This window comes from Stenella coeruleoalba (assembly GCF_951394435.1).
Source record: "Stenella coeruleoalba genome assembly, chromosome: X".
In the NCBI taxonomy this organism is placed as follows: Eukaryota; Metazoa; Chordata; class Mammalia; order Artiodactyla; family Delphinidae; genus Stenella; species Stenella coeruleoalba.
This window is the reverse complement of record NC_137152.1, coordinates 88,858,739-88,873,343: the sequence shown is the minus strand read 5'-3', so window position 1 is coordinate 88,873,343 and position 14,605 is coordinate 88,858,739. Positions and strand designations below refer to the sequence as shown.

The window sequence follows — 14,605 nt, the reverse complement described above, 5'->3', positions numbered from 1 at the left end:
ATGGCATTATTTTGTTCTTTTTTTATGGCTGAGTAGTGCTCCATTTTAACCTGTGTACAAATGATGGGGCATACTATTGTGGTACGTCTGTAAGATCCAGCAGATGTGCCCCTGAGTGCTTTCTTGAAGAGTCAGGCTTTCTCATAAAATTAGGGGTGAAAGTCAAGGTGATAAGCAACAGACCCGGCCCAGACAGAATTATTGCTGGCAAGCCCAGTCACACAAGAGCCGATTATTAACCCTGAAGAGAGCCATGCCATTATTTTGATCTTTGGTTGGAATTAAAAATTCACTAAGGATTTTCCTCATTACTATCTCCCCCAAGCAGTTAATTCTTCTTTTTATATCTAGTGAGGTTATTCTTGGCCTTGGAGCAACTTTAGTGTTTTATTAATTCATTTCACAAACATTTATCTGGTACCTACTATGTGTTGGCTAGGCATTAGTGCGATGAAGAAGATCCTTAGGAAATCCCAGTACAATGGGCTCTGTTCCCCATAGAGAGTTGCCCTCGTTGCCTACCCCTTGTAGTTGAAAGTATGAAGTCCTGTAAATACAGAGATAGCAAACAGTTCGGTAGCTTTGTCACAACACAGACCAGAAACAGGGACAGTTTATAAATCAGAGGAACGCCTTTCCTAATGGGTATAAGGCACAGGTGGAAAAACAATGAACTCAACCTGGGGGTGTTAATTAAGGCTGCACAGAGGAGGGAACACTTTATTTGGGTCTTGAAGGTAGAGTTCATCAGGAGAATCTGGAAGTGGAGTATGGGAGGAAGGAGGAGGACATTTCAGGCAGAAGGAATGGCATTTTCCAAATCCTATGCTTGGCAGACTATGTGACATATGTCTATAGAACTGCAAAAAATTTACTATAGCATCAGGAGAGAACAGGGAGATGGGGGGTATAGGGAAAGACAAGGGCCAAGTGGAGAAAGGCTTTGCATGCATCATCTTGAAAGAGCTCTCCACATTTACTGACTCCACTTCATTCATCCCCATTCTTTTTTTTTTTTTTTGCGGTACGCGGGCCTCTCACTGTCGTGGCCTCTCCCGTTGTGGAGCACAGGCTCCGGACGCGCAGGCTCAGCGGCCATGGCTCACGGGCCCAGCCGCTCCGCGGTGTGTGGGATCTTCCCGGACTGGGTCACGAATCCGTGTCCCCTGCATCGGCAGGTGGACTCTCAACCACTGCGCCACCAGGGAAGCCCATCCCCATTTATTTTTGACTCATTGTGGCTCCTTCCACTTGCAGCCTTACTCTCTGAATCCAAATCTAATGGACAGAGACCTTTCTATATTTAGCTCACCTGACTTCTCAACAGAGTGTGAGATGTGATAAACAGTCTTCATCCTCAAAGTGTCATCTTCCTTGTATTGTAAGATATCACTGTCTCCTGGATTTTGCTGTTTCTCTGGACTTTTCATGGAAGTTTTCATTATAACCTCCTTTCTCTCTGCCTGACCTTTAATTGTCGTGGGTTTTCAGGATTTTGTCCTCTGACTTCTTTCTCTACTTTGCAAGTCTCTTTTGTTGATCTTTTTTTTTTTTTTTTTTTTTTTTTTTTTTTGATGATGAGAAACAATGCCATGTTTTATTTTATTTTTTTTTTGCGGTGCGGGCCACTGTTGTGGCCTCTCCCGTTGTGGAGCACAGGCCCCGGACGCGCAGGCTCAGCGGCCATGGCTCACGGGCCCAGCCGCTTTGCGGCATGTGGGATCTTCCCGGACCGGGGCACGAACCCGTGTGCCCTGCATCGGCAGGCGGACTCTCAACCACCGCGCCACCAGGGAAGCCCTCTTTTGTTGATCTTATACACTGCCATGTCTTCAATTACCCTCTATCAATTGATTACATTCAAATTTATATCTCTGGCCCAGCTTTCTGTTACAAGATCCAGTATGTCAAATGGTCAACTGGATCTTGCTACTTGGATATTCTACAGGCATCATCAGTTCAACGTGTCTAATAGAATACATTATATTTCCCAACCCTTCCTTTAGCGTTCCCTATCTCAGAGACTTATATCATTTTCTCACCAGTTGCCTAGCCCAAAATCATCTTGGAGTCCTCCTTTTTCCCCCTTACCTTCTGCATCTTGTCAGTCACTAAGTTATTATTGGCTTTACCTTCTTAATCTCTTTGATGTTTTTAATCTTGGTGGAATTCATCTCCATTCCTCTACGTCTTTACTACCACTCTCTTGGTCTGCCATCATTTCTCATACGGATTACTACAACAGCCTCCAAACTGGTCTCCCTGCCTCCAGTCTTGCCCCCTTCCAACCCATTCTCCACACTGCTACTTGAGTAATCTTTAGAAAATGAAGATCTTATTACATCATTTCTCTGCTTAAAACTATTATCTACAGGATTAAATCTAAAAACTTACGAATGGCATATAGGACTCTTGGTGACCTGGCCCCTGCCTTGGTTGACATCACAGACCTGAGCAGAACAAATGCATATCTTTTTCCTTTTTTAACCTCTGGGCCTTACATATTGTTGTATATTGTATATTGTTCCTTCTGCCTAGAAGGCTCTTAGCAACGACCCCCTTGCAACCCCACTCAGCTGGCTAACTTTTCTTTCAATACTTAACTCAGAGAGACGTCCTTCCCCCTCCCTCTTCTCCTCCCCTGAAATTTGGGTTTGGGTGATCCTCTCTGTTTTCCTCTGTCTGGGCTACCTCAGTCATAGCACTTCTTACTCTGCTTTGCCATTATCTATTTACATCTGTGTCTGTCCCCAAGAGGGCGGTGTGGTGGAGAAACATGGACATATTTGAAACTATAATAATGATAAAAATATCACTAATATAAAGTTAATGACCTGCCAACCCCTGTTAAAAGTGTTTGCTGTATGTTAATCCATGTAATCCTTACAACACTGGGAGATGAGCAACTATTACTGAAGTTGAATCAACAGTACTTGGTGATGGATTGAATGAGGGGCAGAGAAGAAGGAAGAGTCTCAGCTGACTACCAGGTTTCTGACCGGAGCAAGTAGGTGAAGGGTAGATGGACGCACCATCTCCTGAGATAAGGATTACAGGAAGTAGAGGAAGAGGAGGACTTTTGGTCAGGGTAGGGGAGAGAATCTTCTAGTGTAGGGACTGCCATTCCTTTGCCATTCTTTCATAACTGTTATTTCCAGAAGTTTCAGGAATAATGTGCGTAACATACCTTTTCTTCTGATTGACAGGCATTTGGAAACAACAGTGTCCATCTCGGGACAGCAGACTCACCTTCCAGTATTTCTTCATTAGCCTGCTGGAAGCAGGAGAGCTCTGTTCTTGGGACCCTGGCCTTTCTCTCACCTTATGCTCTGGTTTGCGGCTCCCGGAAGACAGCGAGGGCTCCGTGGCCTTGCATCCTTCAAGCTCCTGTGGTGTTTGTGCCTCCTGGCCCTTACGTCCCTCCCACAGCGGATATGGGCACCCCCCTACAAGATAGGGGTGGTGGGCCCTTGGACTTGTGATCCGTTGTTCTCAAAGGCCCTGCCCGAGGTTGCCGCTCGGTTGGCCATTGAGCGGATCAACAAGGACCCATCGTTTGACCTGGGTTACTCTTTTGAATACGTGATTCTCAACGAAGACTGCCAGGCTTCCAGGGCTCTATCCAGTTTCATTTCCCACCACCAGATGGCCTCAGGATTTATTGGCCCTGCCAACCCTGGCTACTGCGAGGCAGCCTCACTCCTGGGAAACAGCTGGGACAAAGGGATTTTCTCTTGGGCCTGTGTGAATTATGAATTAGACAATAAAAATAGCCACCCGACCTTTTCTCGGACACTCCCTTCTCCCATCCGGGTGCTGGTAACCGTCATGAAATATTTCCAGTGGGCTCACGCTGGAGTCATTTCCTCAGATGAAGACATTTGGGTGCATACAGCCCGTCGAGTTGCAAGTGCTCTTCGGAGTCGCGGCCTACCTGTAGGGGTCGTCCTGACCACAGGACAAGACAGCCAAAGCATCCAGAAAGCTCTACAGCGGATTCGCCAGGCAGACAGAATTCTCAGTGAGTGCCTTCTCCTGGCTCAGCTTTAAATGTGGCTTCAGTGAAAGGATATGACAATGTCCACAGTTTTCCTATCCTCACACCCTAGGATAGCGCATCACTCTCCAGTTCTTCATGCATTTGCTCCCTTTCAGTCACACTCGGGCCCCAAGACTCTCCTGCTTCAACAGAGCCTATCTCAGCACCTGGGTGGGGAAGATTAGCATCAAGAGCAGCTGTGGTCACACACCCTCCATGCCCTTAGGACCCCAGCAGTTTCAGATCAGCCAAGAAGCGGTGTTCTTATAGCTCTGTTTTTGTCTGGTCTAGTCACTGAAGGGAGATTTACCCTTGATTCTCTTCTGGGTACTTTCCCTCATAGGTGCTCAGTGCCCTTGTGTCATCACATCTCACTTAGAACCTGTCTTCTCTGGACTCAAAAATGCACACCCACCCCTTCTCACTTTCCACTCCCTGAAAGCAGGGCTTCTCTCTCTGCAGCACACAACAAGCCGACGTGGAGGGAGCTAGCTGATAATTAAAAGCATATTAAAATGAGAAGCCTGCCTAAATTGTAACCTTTCCCCTCCCAAGAGAAGTTTTATGTTCAAAGATGATTCTTAAAAAAAAAACCACAAACAAACAAAGATGATTCTTGCAGAGACCATGGACCAAGTGTAAAGCAAAGGACTGACCCACTGACCCAGGGCGAGTTGGGTGCATTTTGGGAAAGGGGAGGGCTCTTCCTGGTCCTCTTAAATCAGATGGAAGTCTTTTACATATACATACTGCAAGCCTTTGTGACACTTGGTTTTGATTATTTTTCTATTCGAATTTTTTAATCTCCACTTTACCTTTTTTCTGGAAAGTAGCAGTGATTTGTGGGGACACTGCTCATCCTCTCTTGCAGTCACTCCATCGCTTTAGGACAGATAGCTCAGAAACTACTTGTCAAACTGATTACTTCTAGGATTAGTCCTGGTCCCAGTCATTTCCTTAACACAGCAATGGACTTGTTAGAGAATGGTCCAGCTTAGGGCTGGCCTATACCCAGGAGCCCATTTTAAGTTTCAAGTGTCTCCAGTATTGGACCTTAATTATGATCATTATGGGAGGATGAGGGCAAGAATTTTTAGTTCCAGGAACTATAGTAGTCTGCTTCCAGCTCCAGTCTACAAGATCCTATAAATGTTAAGCAATCAGTGTGGCTCTGATTACTTCATAATAGAGCTTGATTCTTTCAAAGCAGAGCACAGAATTATTTTTAAAGATATACAACCATTTCCAGGGAGGAATCATGCCAGAAACAGGCTAACATACTTAACATCATAACTTTATGTTACAAATCTTCATGAAGCCCAGTGTCTCCTGCAAGTTTACATTCCATGAGTGTTTCACATCCCACCCATTCTAAATAGTATACTCTTTGAAATGACATTTTGGCCTCTACCATGAAATGTTAAATAAATCCAGGCCCCGAAGCTCTTTGGGTTGTCAGACTGAGAGAAGTTAGGATTGAGTGTTTACCACCCACAATTCTTTTGAGGCAGGGAGGTAGCAAATGTCCATATTATCGCCGTACTATTAGAGACGCATTCCTCTAGGTCAATGGTTCTTACTCTGGCCGCACACTGGAAATACCTGGATATCTTTTCAAAATGATTGGGGCCAGAGTACCACCTCCAGACATTCTGATGGTCTGTGGTGAGGCCCCAGCAAAGGTATTTTAAAGAGCTTCCCAGGTGCTTGTAAAATGTAGCCAGAGTCAAGAACCACTGCTTCAAGTTCAAGAAAATGCAAATAAATGTTCCCTACTTTAAGTTACCAGACAAATTTTTGTCTTAATATGACTTTGTTTAATCAGATTGCTTTCTGTATAGCAGTGTGGATCAGCTCGCTAAGGGAATGAAAATTTTAAGATGGGGGTAAGGGGGTAGGAGGCTGGAAGCCTAGAGAGGGAGGTATGTGGTTATGCAGCAAAGAAAGACCCTGGGTAGGGAGAAAAGCAGCAGAAAGCGCAGTAGGGACTCAGAAAGGGAGATTAAAGGGAGTGAAGACAAAGCTCTGCTCTCCAAGATTTTGCCCCGGGTTTCTGACAAAACATAGGCAGACTCAGGTGAGGTGTGCTGGGAACTCAGTGTTATGAATCAGAACGTGGGTAGGTTGGGGCGGGTGCAGGGAAACTGAGCCGTTGGCTGAGCTGCGGCCTGAGTAGGACCTCGGGCACCTGAGTGTGCACTGTCCAAAAGCGTGCGTGGTACTCACACTTGGCACAGCTAGTTTTTGGTATCTGAGGGCACTCCAAGTGATGGGTGCGATATGACAGGAGGACTTGCAGAAGGGGAGTGAGTCTTAAAGTAAGGTAAGCTTGTTGTCCACTTGATCATCCATTGAGACTAGTGCCCCAGCCAATAGGAGCATGATTCAGAGTATGAATATAAATAGAGTATCAGGACTTTAGCCACGAGGCCTAGGGTTCAGGGCACATCTCCAGTCCAATCAGAGAATGGGAGATCTGGTGAGAAACTGAGCTAGAAGTTAATGAGTATGGATTGCGCCAACTGAGCAGTAAGGACGGTTACAATACACCATATCCAGCATCTACTAGATCAAATCTCTAGCTGATCTTCTAGCCCCTTTCAACTGGTAGGGCTGAGCCTGTGAAAGTATTCCTAGCTGTTGACTATTGGGACTGAAAGAGCACTGAGGTTTTTGTGGTGACCTCAGCTGAGAAGGGCTGAGGAAGGCAGTGCCTGGCCTCTTCCTTATTTTGCTGGGTATGAGACTACTTCTTAACACTGTGGACCCCCAAGTAAACCTTCAGAGAAGGACCTTTTGTGATGTACAAAATATAGTGGAAAGGGATCCCTTTGGAGAGGACAGGCAATATTTGGAAGTAATGGAAATAGCTGGAAGACTGGTTTTGTCTGACCTACTCACTATAACAGTGACCAAAGCCCCATGTGGCAGTGGCAGTGGTGGCGGCAGTGAGAGATAGTGTTGGGGAGGGAGGGTAGAGCTGCTATGCCACTTCTCTTCCTCGTAAATTTATGTTTCCAATTATCACTGGCACATTACTGGAGTCAGAAGGAATGTCTTTCTCAGAAACTGGTCTAAATTTTGCTTACACAACAGCAGGACAATGATAAAATTTAATAGTAAAGATGATCATAACAATAATAATGGTTGTGGGCTCTTGGGAAGGGAAACAGCAGGGGTGTTACTAGAGGCTGCCATTGAGACAATGAAAGCAACCATAATACCACTTTACATGTGAACAGCTCTCTACAGTTTACAAGGTATTTGCATATAGATAATGTCATTTAATCCTCAGGGTTATCCAGGAGCAAGGTATTTTCTTCCAAGTTTTACAACAGCTGTGAATCTCACATAACAAGTAGGTAGGTGTACGCATTATTAACACCAAAGAATGGGGTAAATGAAGTCCCAGAGAAGGGGGGATTCGGGATTCAGCCTCTCCCAGATTGTCAGCTCACTTCTTTTAAGCTTCAGAGGCAATTACCAATTAACTTTGTGTCTGACAAAGTCATATAGGAGAGATATTAATCAAGGACAAAGGCCTCAGCTTACAGGCAGGGCTGCTGTGTGTGGCTTTCCCTGCCCAAGGGAATCTAGCTGAGTGAGCTTGAGGGCCAAAATTCAGTTCACTCTCTGCTCCTTAAACCATGAGTCCTGTTGGAGATTTTTTTTTTTTTTTTCTGTTGGAGATTTTGATCCAATGGCACAAAAGAGCATCACTCACCAGGCAGAGCACCTGAGGGACTGCAATTACCCAGAAGTTCTTTTGCTAATTCTCAACAAAGACTAGCAGGAGGCCCCGCTAAAAAGCTCTTTAGAGAACTTTTCAAATGGCTATTTCGAGCCCTCCTCCCTTCTCCTCACCTTTTTGCCTATCAATGCTTGGCTGATTGTGAAATCCTTTCAATGTGGGTTTACAAGGTTGTTGAGCCATTTGGGGATTTCTTTAAATCCTTCCAAATTGGGAATGCTTCATTACAGTATGATGTTCGGTAACTAGGACACAGTCAGAATGTCCTTCTCTCTTTTTTTTTTTAAACATCTTTATTGGAGTATAATTGCTTTACAATGGAGTGTTAGTTTCTGCTTTATAACCAAGTGAATCAGTTATACATATACATATGTTCCCATATCTCTTCCCTCTTGTTCTTCCAAAGTCAGATACTTTATTACTACCTCATTGTCAGGGACCTGGCTGGCCTCTTCCATCTATTGAAGATTCTTGACATAAAAAAAAAAAACCAATAATAATAATAGCAATGATAATAGCTAATATTTATTGAGAATTTGTTATATGCTAGTCATTTTGCAAGGGTTTTATATGGACCATCTCATTCAATTCTTGCAACCTCCCTATAAAGTAAGGCCAATTACTATTTAATGCACTTCACGAATGAGACTTTGGAGGCTGAGAGAGGTTAAATAACTTGCTTAATGTCACACAGCTAGTGAGTGGGAAAACTAGGATATGTATTCAGGTTGATCTAAAGCAGTGCCTCTCAAACCTAAGTGTGACCGGAATCCCCTGGGGGGGCTTGCGTCCCTCCTCCAGAGTTTCTGACTCAGGAGGGCTGGGATAGGGTACCAGAATCTGCATTTCTAACCAGTTCAAGGTGGTGCTGATGTTGCTGGTCCAGGGATCATACTTTGAGAATCACTGGTTTAATGAAAGACATGCTCTCCTGCCTCCTGTCCACTTGAGGGATGCCCCTAAAGCTTACTCACTTGACACCCTGTGTTCCATGGTGTATAATTTAGCCCTTCCATTTTTCTCTCTTAACTTTTGGGCCCACTGATGAAATTCTTTTAAGTGCCCCAAGGTAACAAGTATCGCCCCAGTTTTCCTACAGTAGTAAGAATAGTGATACTGTAATACTATGGCCAAGGGCCTTAGTGATGATAGGGAATTTGGTATACAGTTTGGTATAGATAAATGTAAGTAAATGTAAATGGTGAAAGGACAACTTGCTCTCTTGAATGGGTCCACTATCAGTAATGATATATTTACTGAAGACCCAGCCCAGGAGGAAATCTCTAAACATCTAGGCTTCCTGCGTTTAGGAGGCCTTACCTGCATAGCAATTTAGGAAAAGCTGAAGAAAACAGACGTTGCAAAGTATGGAGAAATATTAAAAACATAAGCTGGGCAGCAATGTGAAGGCGATAAAAGTACTTGTAATAACAGTTTTACTGGGTAAGAAAAAACACGATCTGATGCAGACAGAATGGCCATTGAATGTAATATGTGTCTGACAGCATGCTGAGCTACTTGGACCAGTTTGACACTGGTGGCAGGTAAGTTAAGTGGTGGTCTCAGAACTTAAGGCCAAAAATGTGTGCAGTGTCCTCAGTCGATAGAAATAGCCACACATCGTGTACTACAGTGTTCTTAAAGTGTGGTTTGAGGGCCTCCTGCACTGAATCACACTTTGGGCGGTGGTTGGGAAACATGCAGATTCCAGAGCCTCCCTCCCTCTTTTTATGTATCCATTTTATAGAGTGCATGGGGGAGAACTGAGGGGAGGAAGGTGTGACTCTACTTGTTTCAGAGTGTGGCCAGATGGGGCTGAATCCTGGGGGAATGTGAGACCTGGGATAAATCACACTGTATGCCCCCCTCCTCCTCTGACCTGCTTACTCTCCCATCTCTCAACACTTGTTAACACAAAATGGGTTAAAATGAAGGTTAGTGGTAGGAAATGTCGCAAAAGGGTTAAAATGAAAATTAAGGACAATAGAATGGAGGGTTTCTGGGGATTGGGAGCAGTATTGTGGGCTCACAATATGAATATGACTCCTAAGAACTTCTTCAGCAATAGCTAGTGAAACCATCTTCATCTCACAAGGTGTGAGACTGGGCCCAGGTTCCTCCACCAAGCACTCCATAGCCAGTAATCTGGGAGAAATAAAATTTGCTTTTGGAGAAACATAGTTCCTCCACCTCGAGGAAGTATTGGATAGAGTATTTCAATATAGGAAGAGAGGTAGGAATTGAGTGACTTGGGAATTGGCTTCTCCTAGAGTTAGACATTTCCTGCTGCTAGCATTGAGGGTGAAAGGGAGGGTCCTGAGCAGCCTGCCATAGTGGGTACCACAGTATGAAGACATAGCTACTAGACAACTCAGTTGGGGCTCAGGTGGCTCAGAGAAAGCGCTAATATCATATCCTAGTGAGATGGGATCTCAGCAGGATGTATCTCCTGGTCCTTGTTTAGGCTATAGAGTGGCTTGACTGTTAACAGTCAGGATGGAAACTTACAAATTAATGTTACTCAGTGATCACCTGTTGACCCAGGTCTTGTCAAGGATTTACGGTTTCTGTCCACTAATCCTTTCCTGACAACTTACAGGTAAAATCCCATTTTAATGAATGTCATTTTGAGATAATAAAGCTATTTAGTAAAATAATCATGTAGAACAGATGCATCTACAAATCCCTATTGACAAAGCACTCAATCTATTAAATTAAGATGGTGCTGTTTGAATTCAGTATTTATGCTTTCTGTTTTAATCGTGTTCGATGGAAAAGTCTTACCTTGCAAAAAATAGAGTAGCTTGTGATCATTCCCTCGAAGCTTCCGTTTCATCATCTGTAAAATAATGGGGGAGTAAGACAGGCTAGATGGTCTCAAAGGGTCTTTACAGTAATAAAAACTCTGACTCTGCCTAAAATGTCCTCTGTGTGGGCCAATGAAAGGAAAATTAACGGGAGGGTAAGGTCTTGAGCACAGTTAATGACACTAAACGTTAAACACAGGCATGTTATTATCTACCTGCCCAGCAAATATCCCTTCGAATTGTTCCTCCACACTAGCAACCCAAAATGCCCATGTCTCGCATCTCAAGGAACCCACGAAAGATACCCAGATACAAAACTTCTCTTTCTGAAATTTTTTCAAACATTCATTGTTCACTGGGTATATAATATGTACCCGGATACAGAAATAAAATACAGTTTTTGACTTCAAGGAACTCATGGTTTCATAGTAGAGGCTGACATAAATAAATAAGGGCAATGAATCTTGTAACTGCCATGGCAGAAGTCAGTTCAGGGTACAGTGGGGCTCTAAACCAGTGTCACAAGTTGGTACCCTAGTAAAAAGAATGGCAGATGGAGATCTGTGTGCAGGAAGCTTATTGGGGGAATGCTTTCAAGGATAACACTTGTGAAGGAGAGGCAGCAGTAGGATTGGAAAAATTAAACTGTCGTGCAGTCACAACAAAGGTCCCAGCCAGTCCCTGTGGGAGCTCTGGAGCTGGGGTGGCCCTTCAGTGTTGTCCAGAATTAAGGAGTGTTGGCCTTTATGCCTCCATATTGACCAGTCATTGGGTACAGGCAGATACAGAGAAAGGGGTGCAATGTGATAATAATTGTTTAATAGCCAGTTTATCGGGGGAGGAGGGGAAAGCCCTGCTCTGTAGCATTTGCTAATTTCCATGGTGTTATAACACCCACCATGGCCAATTTCAAGCTGCCAACATGACATTAACTAGTTCATAATATCCCTGAAAATTTAACCATAGTCTTTTGTGAACCAGCACAAGCCAGCTCCCAACACACTACGGTGGTTCTCCTCAGCTGAGGGCAATTCCCTGAGAGGTATCAGCTATTATCTCCAAACATTCCCAGCAGCTAGGAGAATGAATGCTTCATTCCTGACGGTTGCATCTGACTGGCACACCGCAGCGCCCAATACACGTAGTATATGTTAAAATATTTGCTGTATTTCAACCAACACAAAGCACTTAGTTCTATTTAACATTTCCCATCCAGGGGAGTAATTTTAATATTCCTTTAAGTTAATTAAATGAATTTTATCTCTATTGGGTAACCTTGGTCTCATAATCTAATCTCTGTTTTTGTAGAAGTTCCCAATACTGACCCGCTTGCCAAGGATACTGTTGGAAGAACTGACCAGCTACCCGAAGAACCTGACTAAACTCAGTTTTTCCCCTCAATGGACATGTTACTGAATTAATTTGACCAAAGTGATTCATGTTTAATGGTGTAGCCAAACTTAGGGAGTTAGGGGCCTTCGGTTCTAGTTTCTCTTTCTAACTCCAATCATTGCCTTGTTGGACCTCTCTGTCACTCCATTTTCCCATCATACAATGTGTGATTATGAACAAGGGCTCAAGAACTAGCTCCAAAGATATCCCTAGAGTATTCAAAGGAAGGTTTGCGCATCAGAATACGTGTAGAACCTCTCAGGGTAATTATATGGAAGGAGCTAATGGTCATTTGAAAACTCAAGTTATGGTGTGTGTGTTTGGTATCTAAATCCACTTCATAACTTACGAGGTACACCTTAAAAAATAAAGGGTACCATCTCTGGCTCAAAGGGGAAATTTTCTGAGGGTATCTAACAAGTGCAAAGAAGGTTTTCGAAAATAGATGAGGCAATACGTAAATACCAAAGACCAGTCATTGAACGTAGTTTAAGCATACTCAGTTCCTGAGATTAAAGGTTCCGTGTAAGCATGTATAATTAATAGTTACCAAAGGCAGTAGGGTCTTTGCCTTTCTTCAAGGAGCTCAGAATACTTGCCAGGCATTATCTAATTAAACTACTCAATGTACCTGTGAAATGCATTGGCATCTACATTTTAAAGATGTGGGCAGTGAAGCACAAGTGGGCTTAAACTAAACTCATTTAGCATGCCAAGGGCGAAATTGGATACAAGACTTTCAGTCTCATGGTCTAGCTGCCACTCTTCAACCGTGGCCTCCACTAATCCACTCTATTCTAGCATAGCCTTGCCAAACAACATAGTTTCATAAGTCTAGGAAGAATTAAAGTGAGTGCAAAGTAATTCCAATGATAGGGAAGTTGGATTTTTTAAAATTGAACATATCACCCGTAATATTAGTAGCATTTATAGCAGAGTGTGACTTAGTACCATTCATTGTCTATAATGGCCTTGGTAAGGGTGGGAACAGTTGGTCAACATCTGTTAGAATGTATGTCCGTAGGAGGTAGGCAATAAAAAGCAACAGTGGCTATGGGAATATCACCCATCTTCTCCCTCTAGCCTTCTTATTCTTAGGTATAATAATAGCTACCACTTATTGAGCGCTGTGTGCTAAGCCCATTGTATGTATTCCCCCTTCAGTCATCACTACCACCCCACGAAGTACATATTTACTATCTCCATTTTATGAATGAGGCAGAGAGAGGTTAAGTAATTTACCTAAGGGTATACAGCTAGTAACTGGTGATGTTAGGAATATAAACCTAGGTTTTCCAACTCCAAAGCCTCTTCATTATGCTACCTCCCACTTGCTATATTTGTTTATTTCAGTCTAGTACCAGTCTCTGCAGCCTGTAGACGTGTCTGATTTTTCCCTATTGCCTAATTAGAGTCCCTGAAATACCTCAGCCTCAACTCAGGGTTTCAACATCTTGTTCATCTAAAGACATAAGATAGATATCATTTACAAATTGGTTATAATACAATTATTTGTTTCTCCCAGTCTGTAGTTTTTGGCACTATATTTTACTAACGTATTGCCACCATAACCTCCCTGCTTTGTCGGTTTCAGTAATCATCATGTGTATGCATTCGACCTTGATTGGGGGAGAGACTCAGACGCATCTCTTGGAATGGGCTCACGATCTGAAAATGACTGATGGAACCTATGTCTTTGTTCCCTATGACGCCCTGCTCTACAGTTTACCTTATAAGCATACCTCCTACCAGGTTCTAAGGAACAATCCAAAACTCCGGGAAGCCTATGATGCTGTGTTGACCATTACAGTGGAGTCCCAAGAAAAGACCTTCTATCAAGCCTTTATGGAGGCAGCAGCTAGAGGTGAAATTCCTGAGAAGCTGGAGTCAGATCAAGTAAGTGCAGATTCACAAGTTAATCATGAACAGAAAACCTCAAAAATCAGGAAGGTAAATATTTTTCCTATCAAGTGCCTCTATTCCATAGGAAACTCAGTCAACAGCAGGCAACCACACACAAATTAAAAACACCTTTTGTTTGCAGAAAACATTTATAAAACAAAGATACATTATTGGAGGTTTTGTTTTTAAATCTTCAAGCAACCTGCAATGATAACATATACAGCCATGAAGAAGAAATAAAATGTGTTTCAGAACAGGGAAACAAAACTTTAATATATACTAGTGCCGTTCAAGGGGCCTAGTAAAAAGAAATCTTGTTTCTCACCCAAGTTTGGAACCAATTCAACAATAGGAGAGCTGGTATGTAGGAAGATATTACCATTATTATTGATAAAGCTGGTGCTGGAGAATGCGGCTTCTGTCTACATGCATTTGAGTTTCCCAGTATTGAATCTAGGGGTTGATCAGACTTCTCCATCTAGTTACCAGCATTGCTGGACCCCTATATTTCTGCCCCGTGAGGACATGCCTTTTGTAAAACGTCCAGCCTGAAAGAGCATAGTGGAGCTTACTCCCAAGAGAAAGAAGTTAGGAAGGCTTGGGCTACACATGTTCAGTTCTCCTTCCAAACTAACCAGTCAGATTAAGTCACTCCTTTGTGGGAAGGAATGAGTAAGGGGTTGAAGAGGTCAGGTGTTTTTTGTTAGTAGAGCT

General features: G+C 43.3%; 1 protein-coding gene across 1 annotated transcript in view; it reads left to right on the top strand.

Annotated features, from left to right (window-relative positions):
• Window positions 1-3,022: 3,022 nt before the first annotated feature.
• Window positions 3,023-14,605, top strand: part of GUCY2F (guanylate cyclase 2F, retinal) — a gene marked incomplete at its 5' end in the record, with an annotated part of 97,717 nt that continues 86,134 nt past the window's right edge. Inside the window, 3 exons of the mRNA XM_079911000.1 lie at window positions 3,023-3,088; window positions 3,271-4,021; window positions 13,584-13,885. Of these exons, the coding sequence (XP_079767126.1) occupies window positions 3,023-3,088; window positions 3,271-4,021; window positions 13,584-13,885 (1,119 nt within the window). The remainder of the gene's footprint in view (window positions 3,089-3,270; window positions 4,022-13,583; window positions 13,886-14,605) is intronic.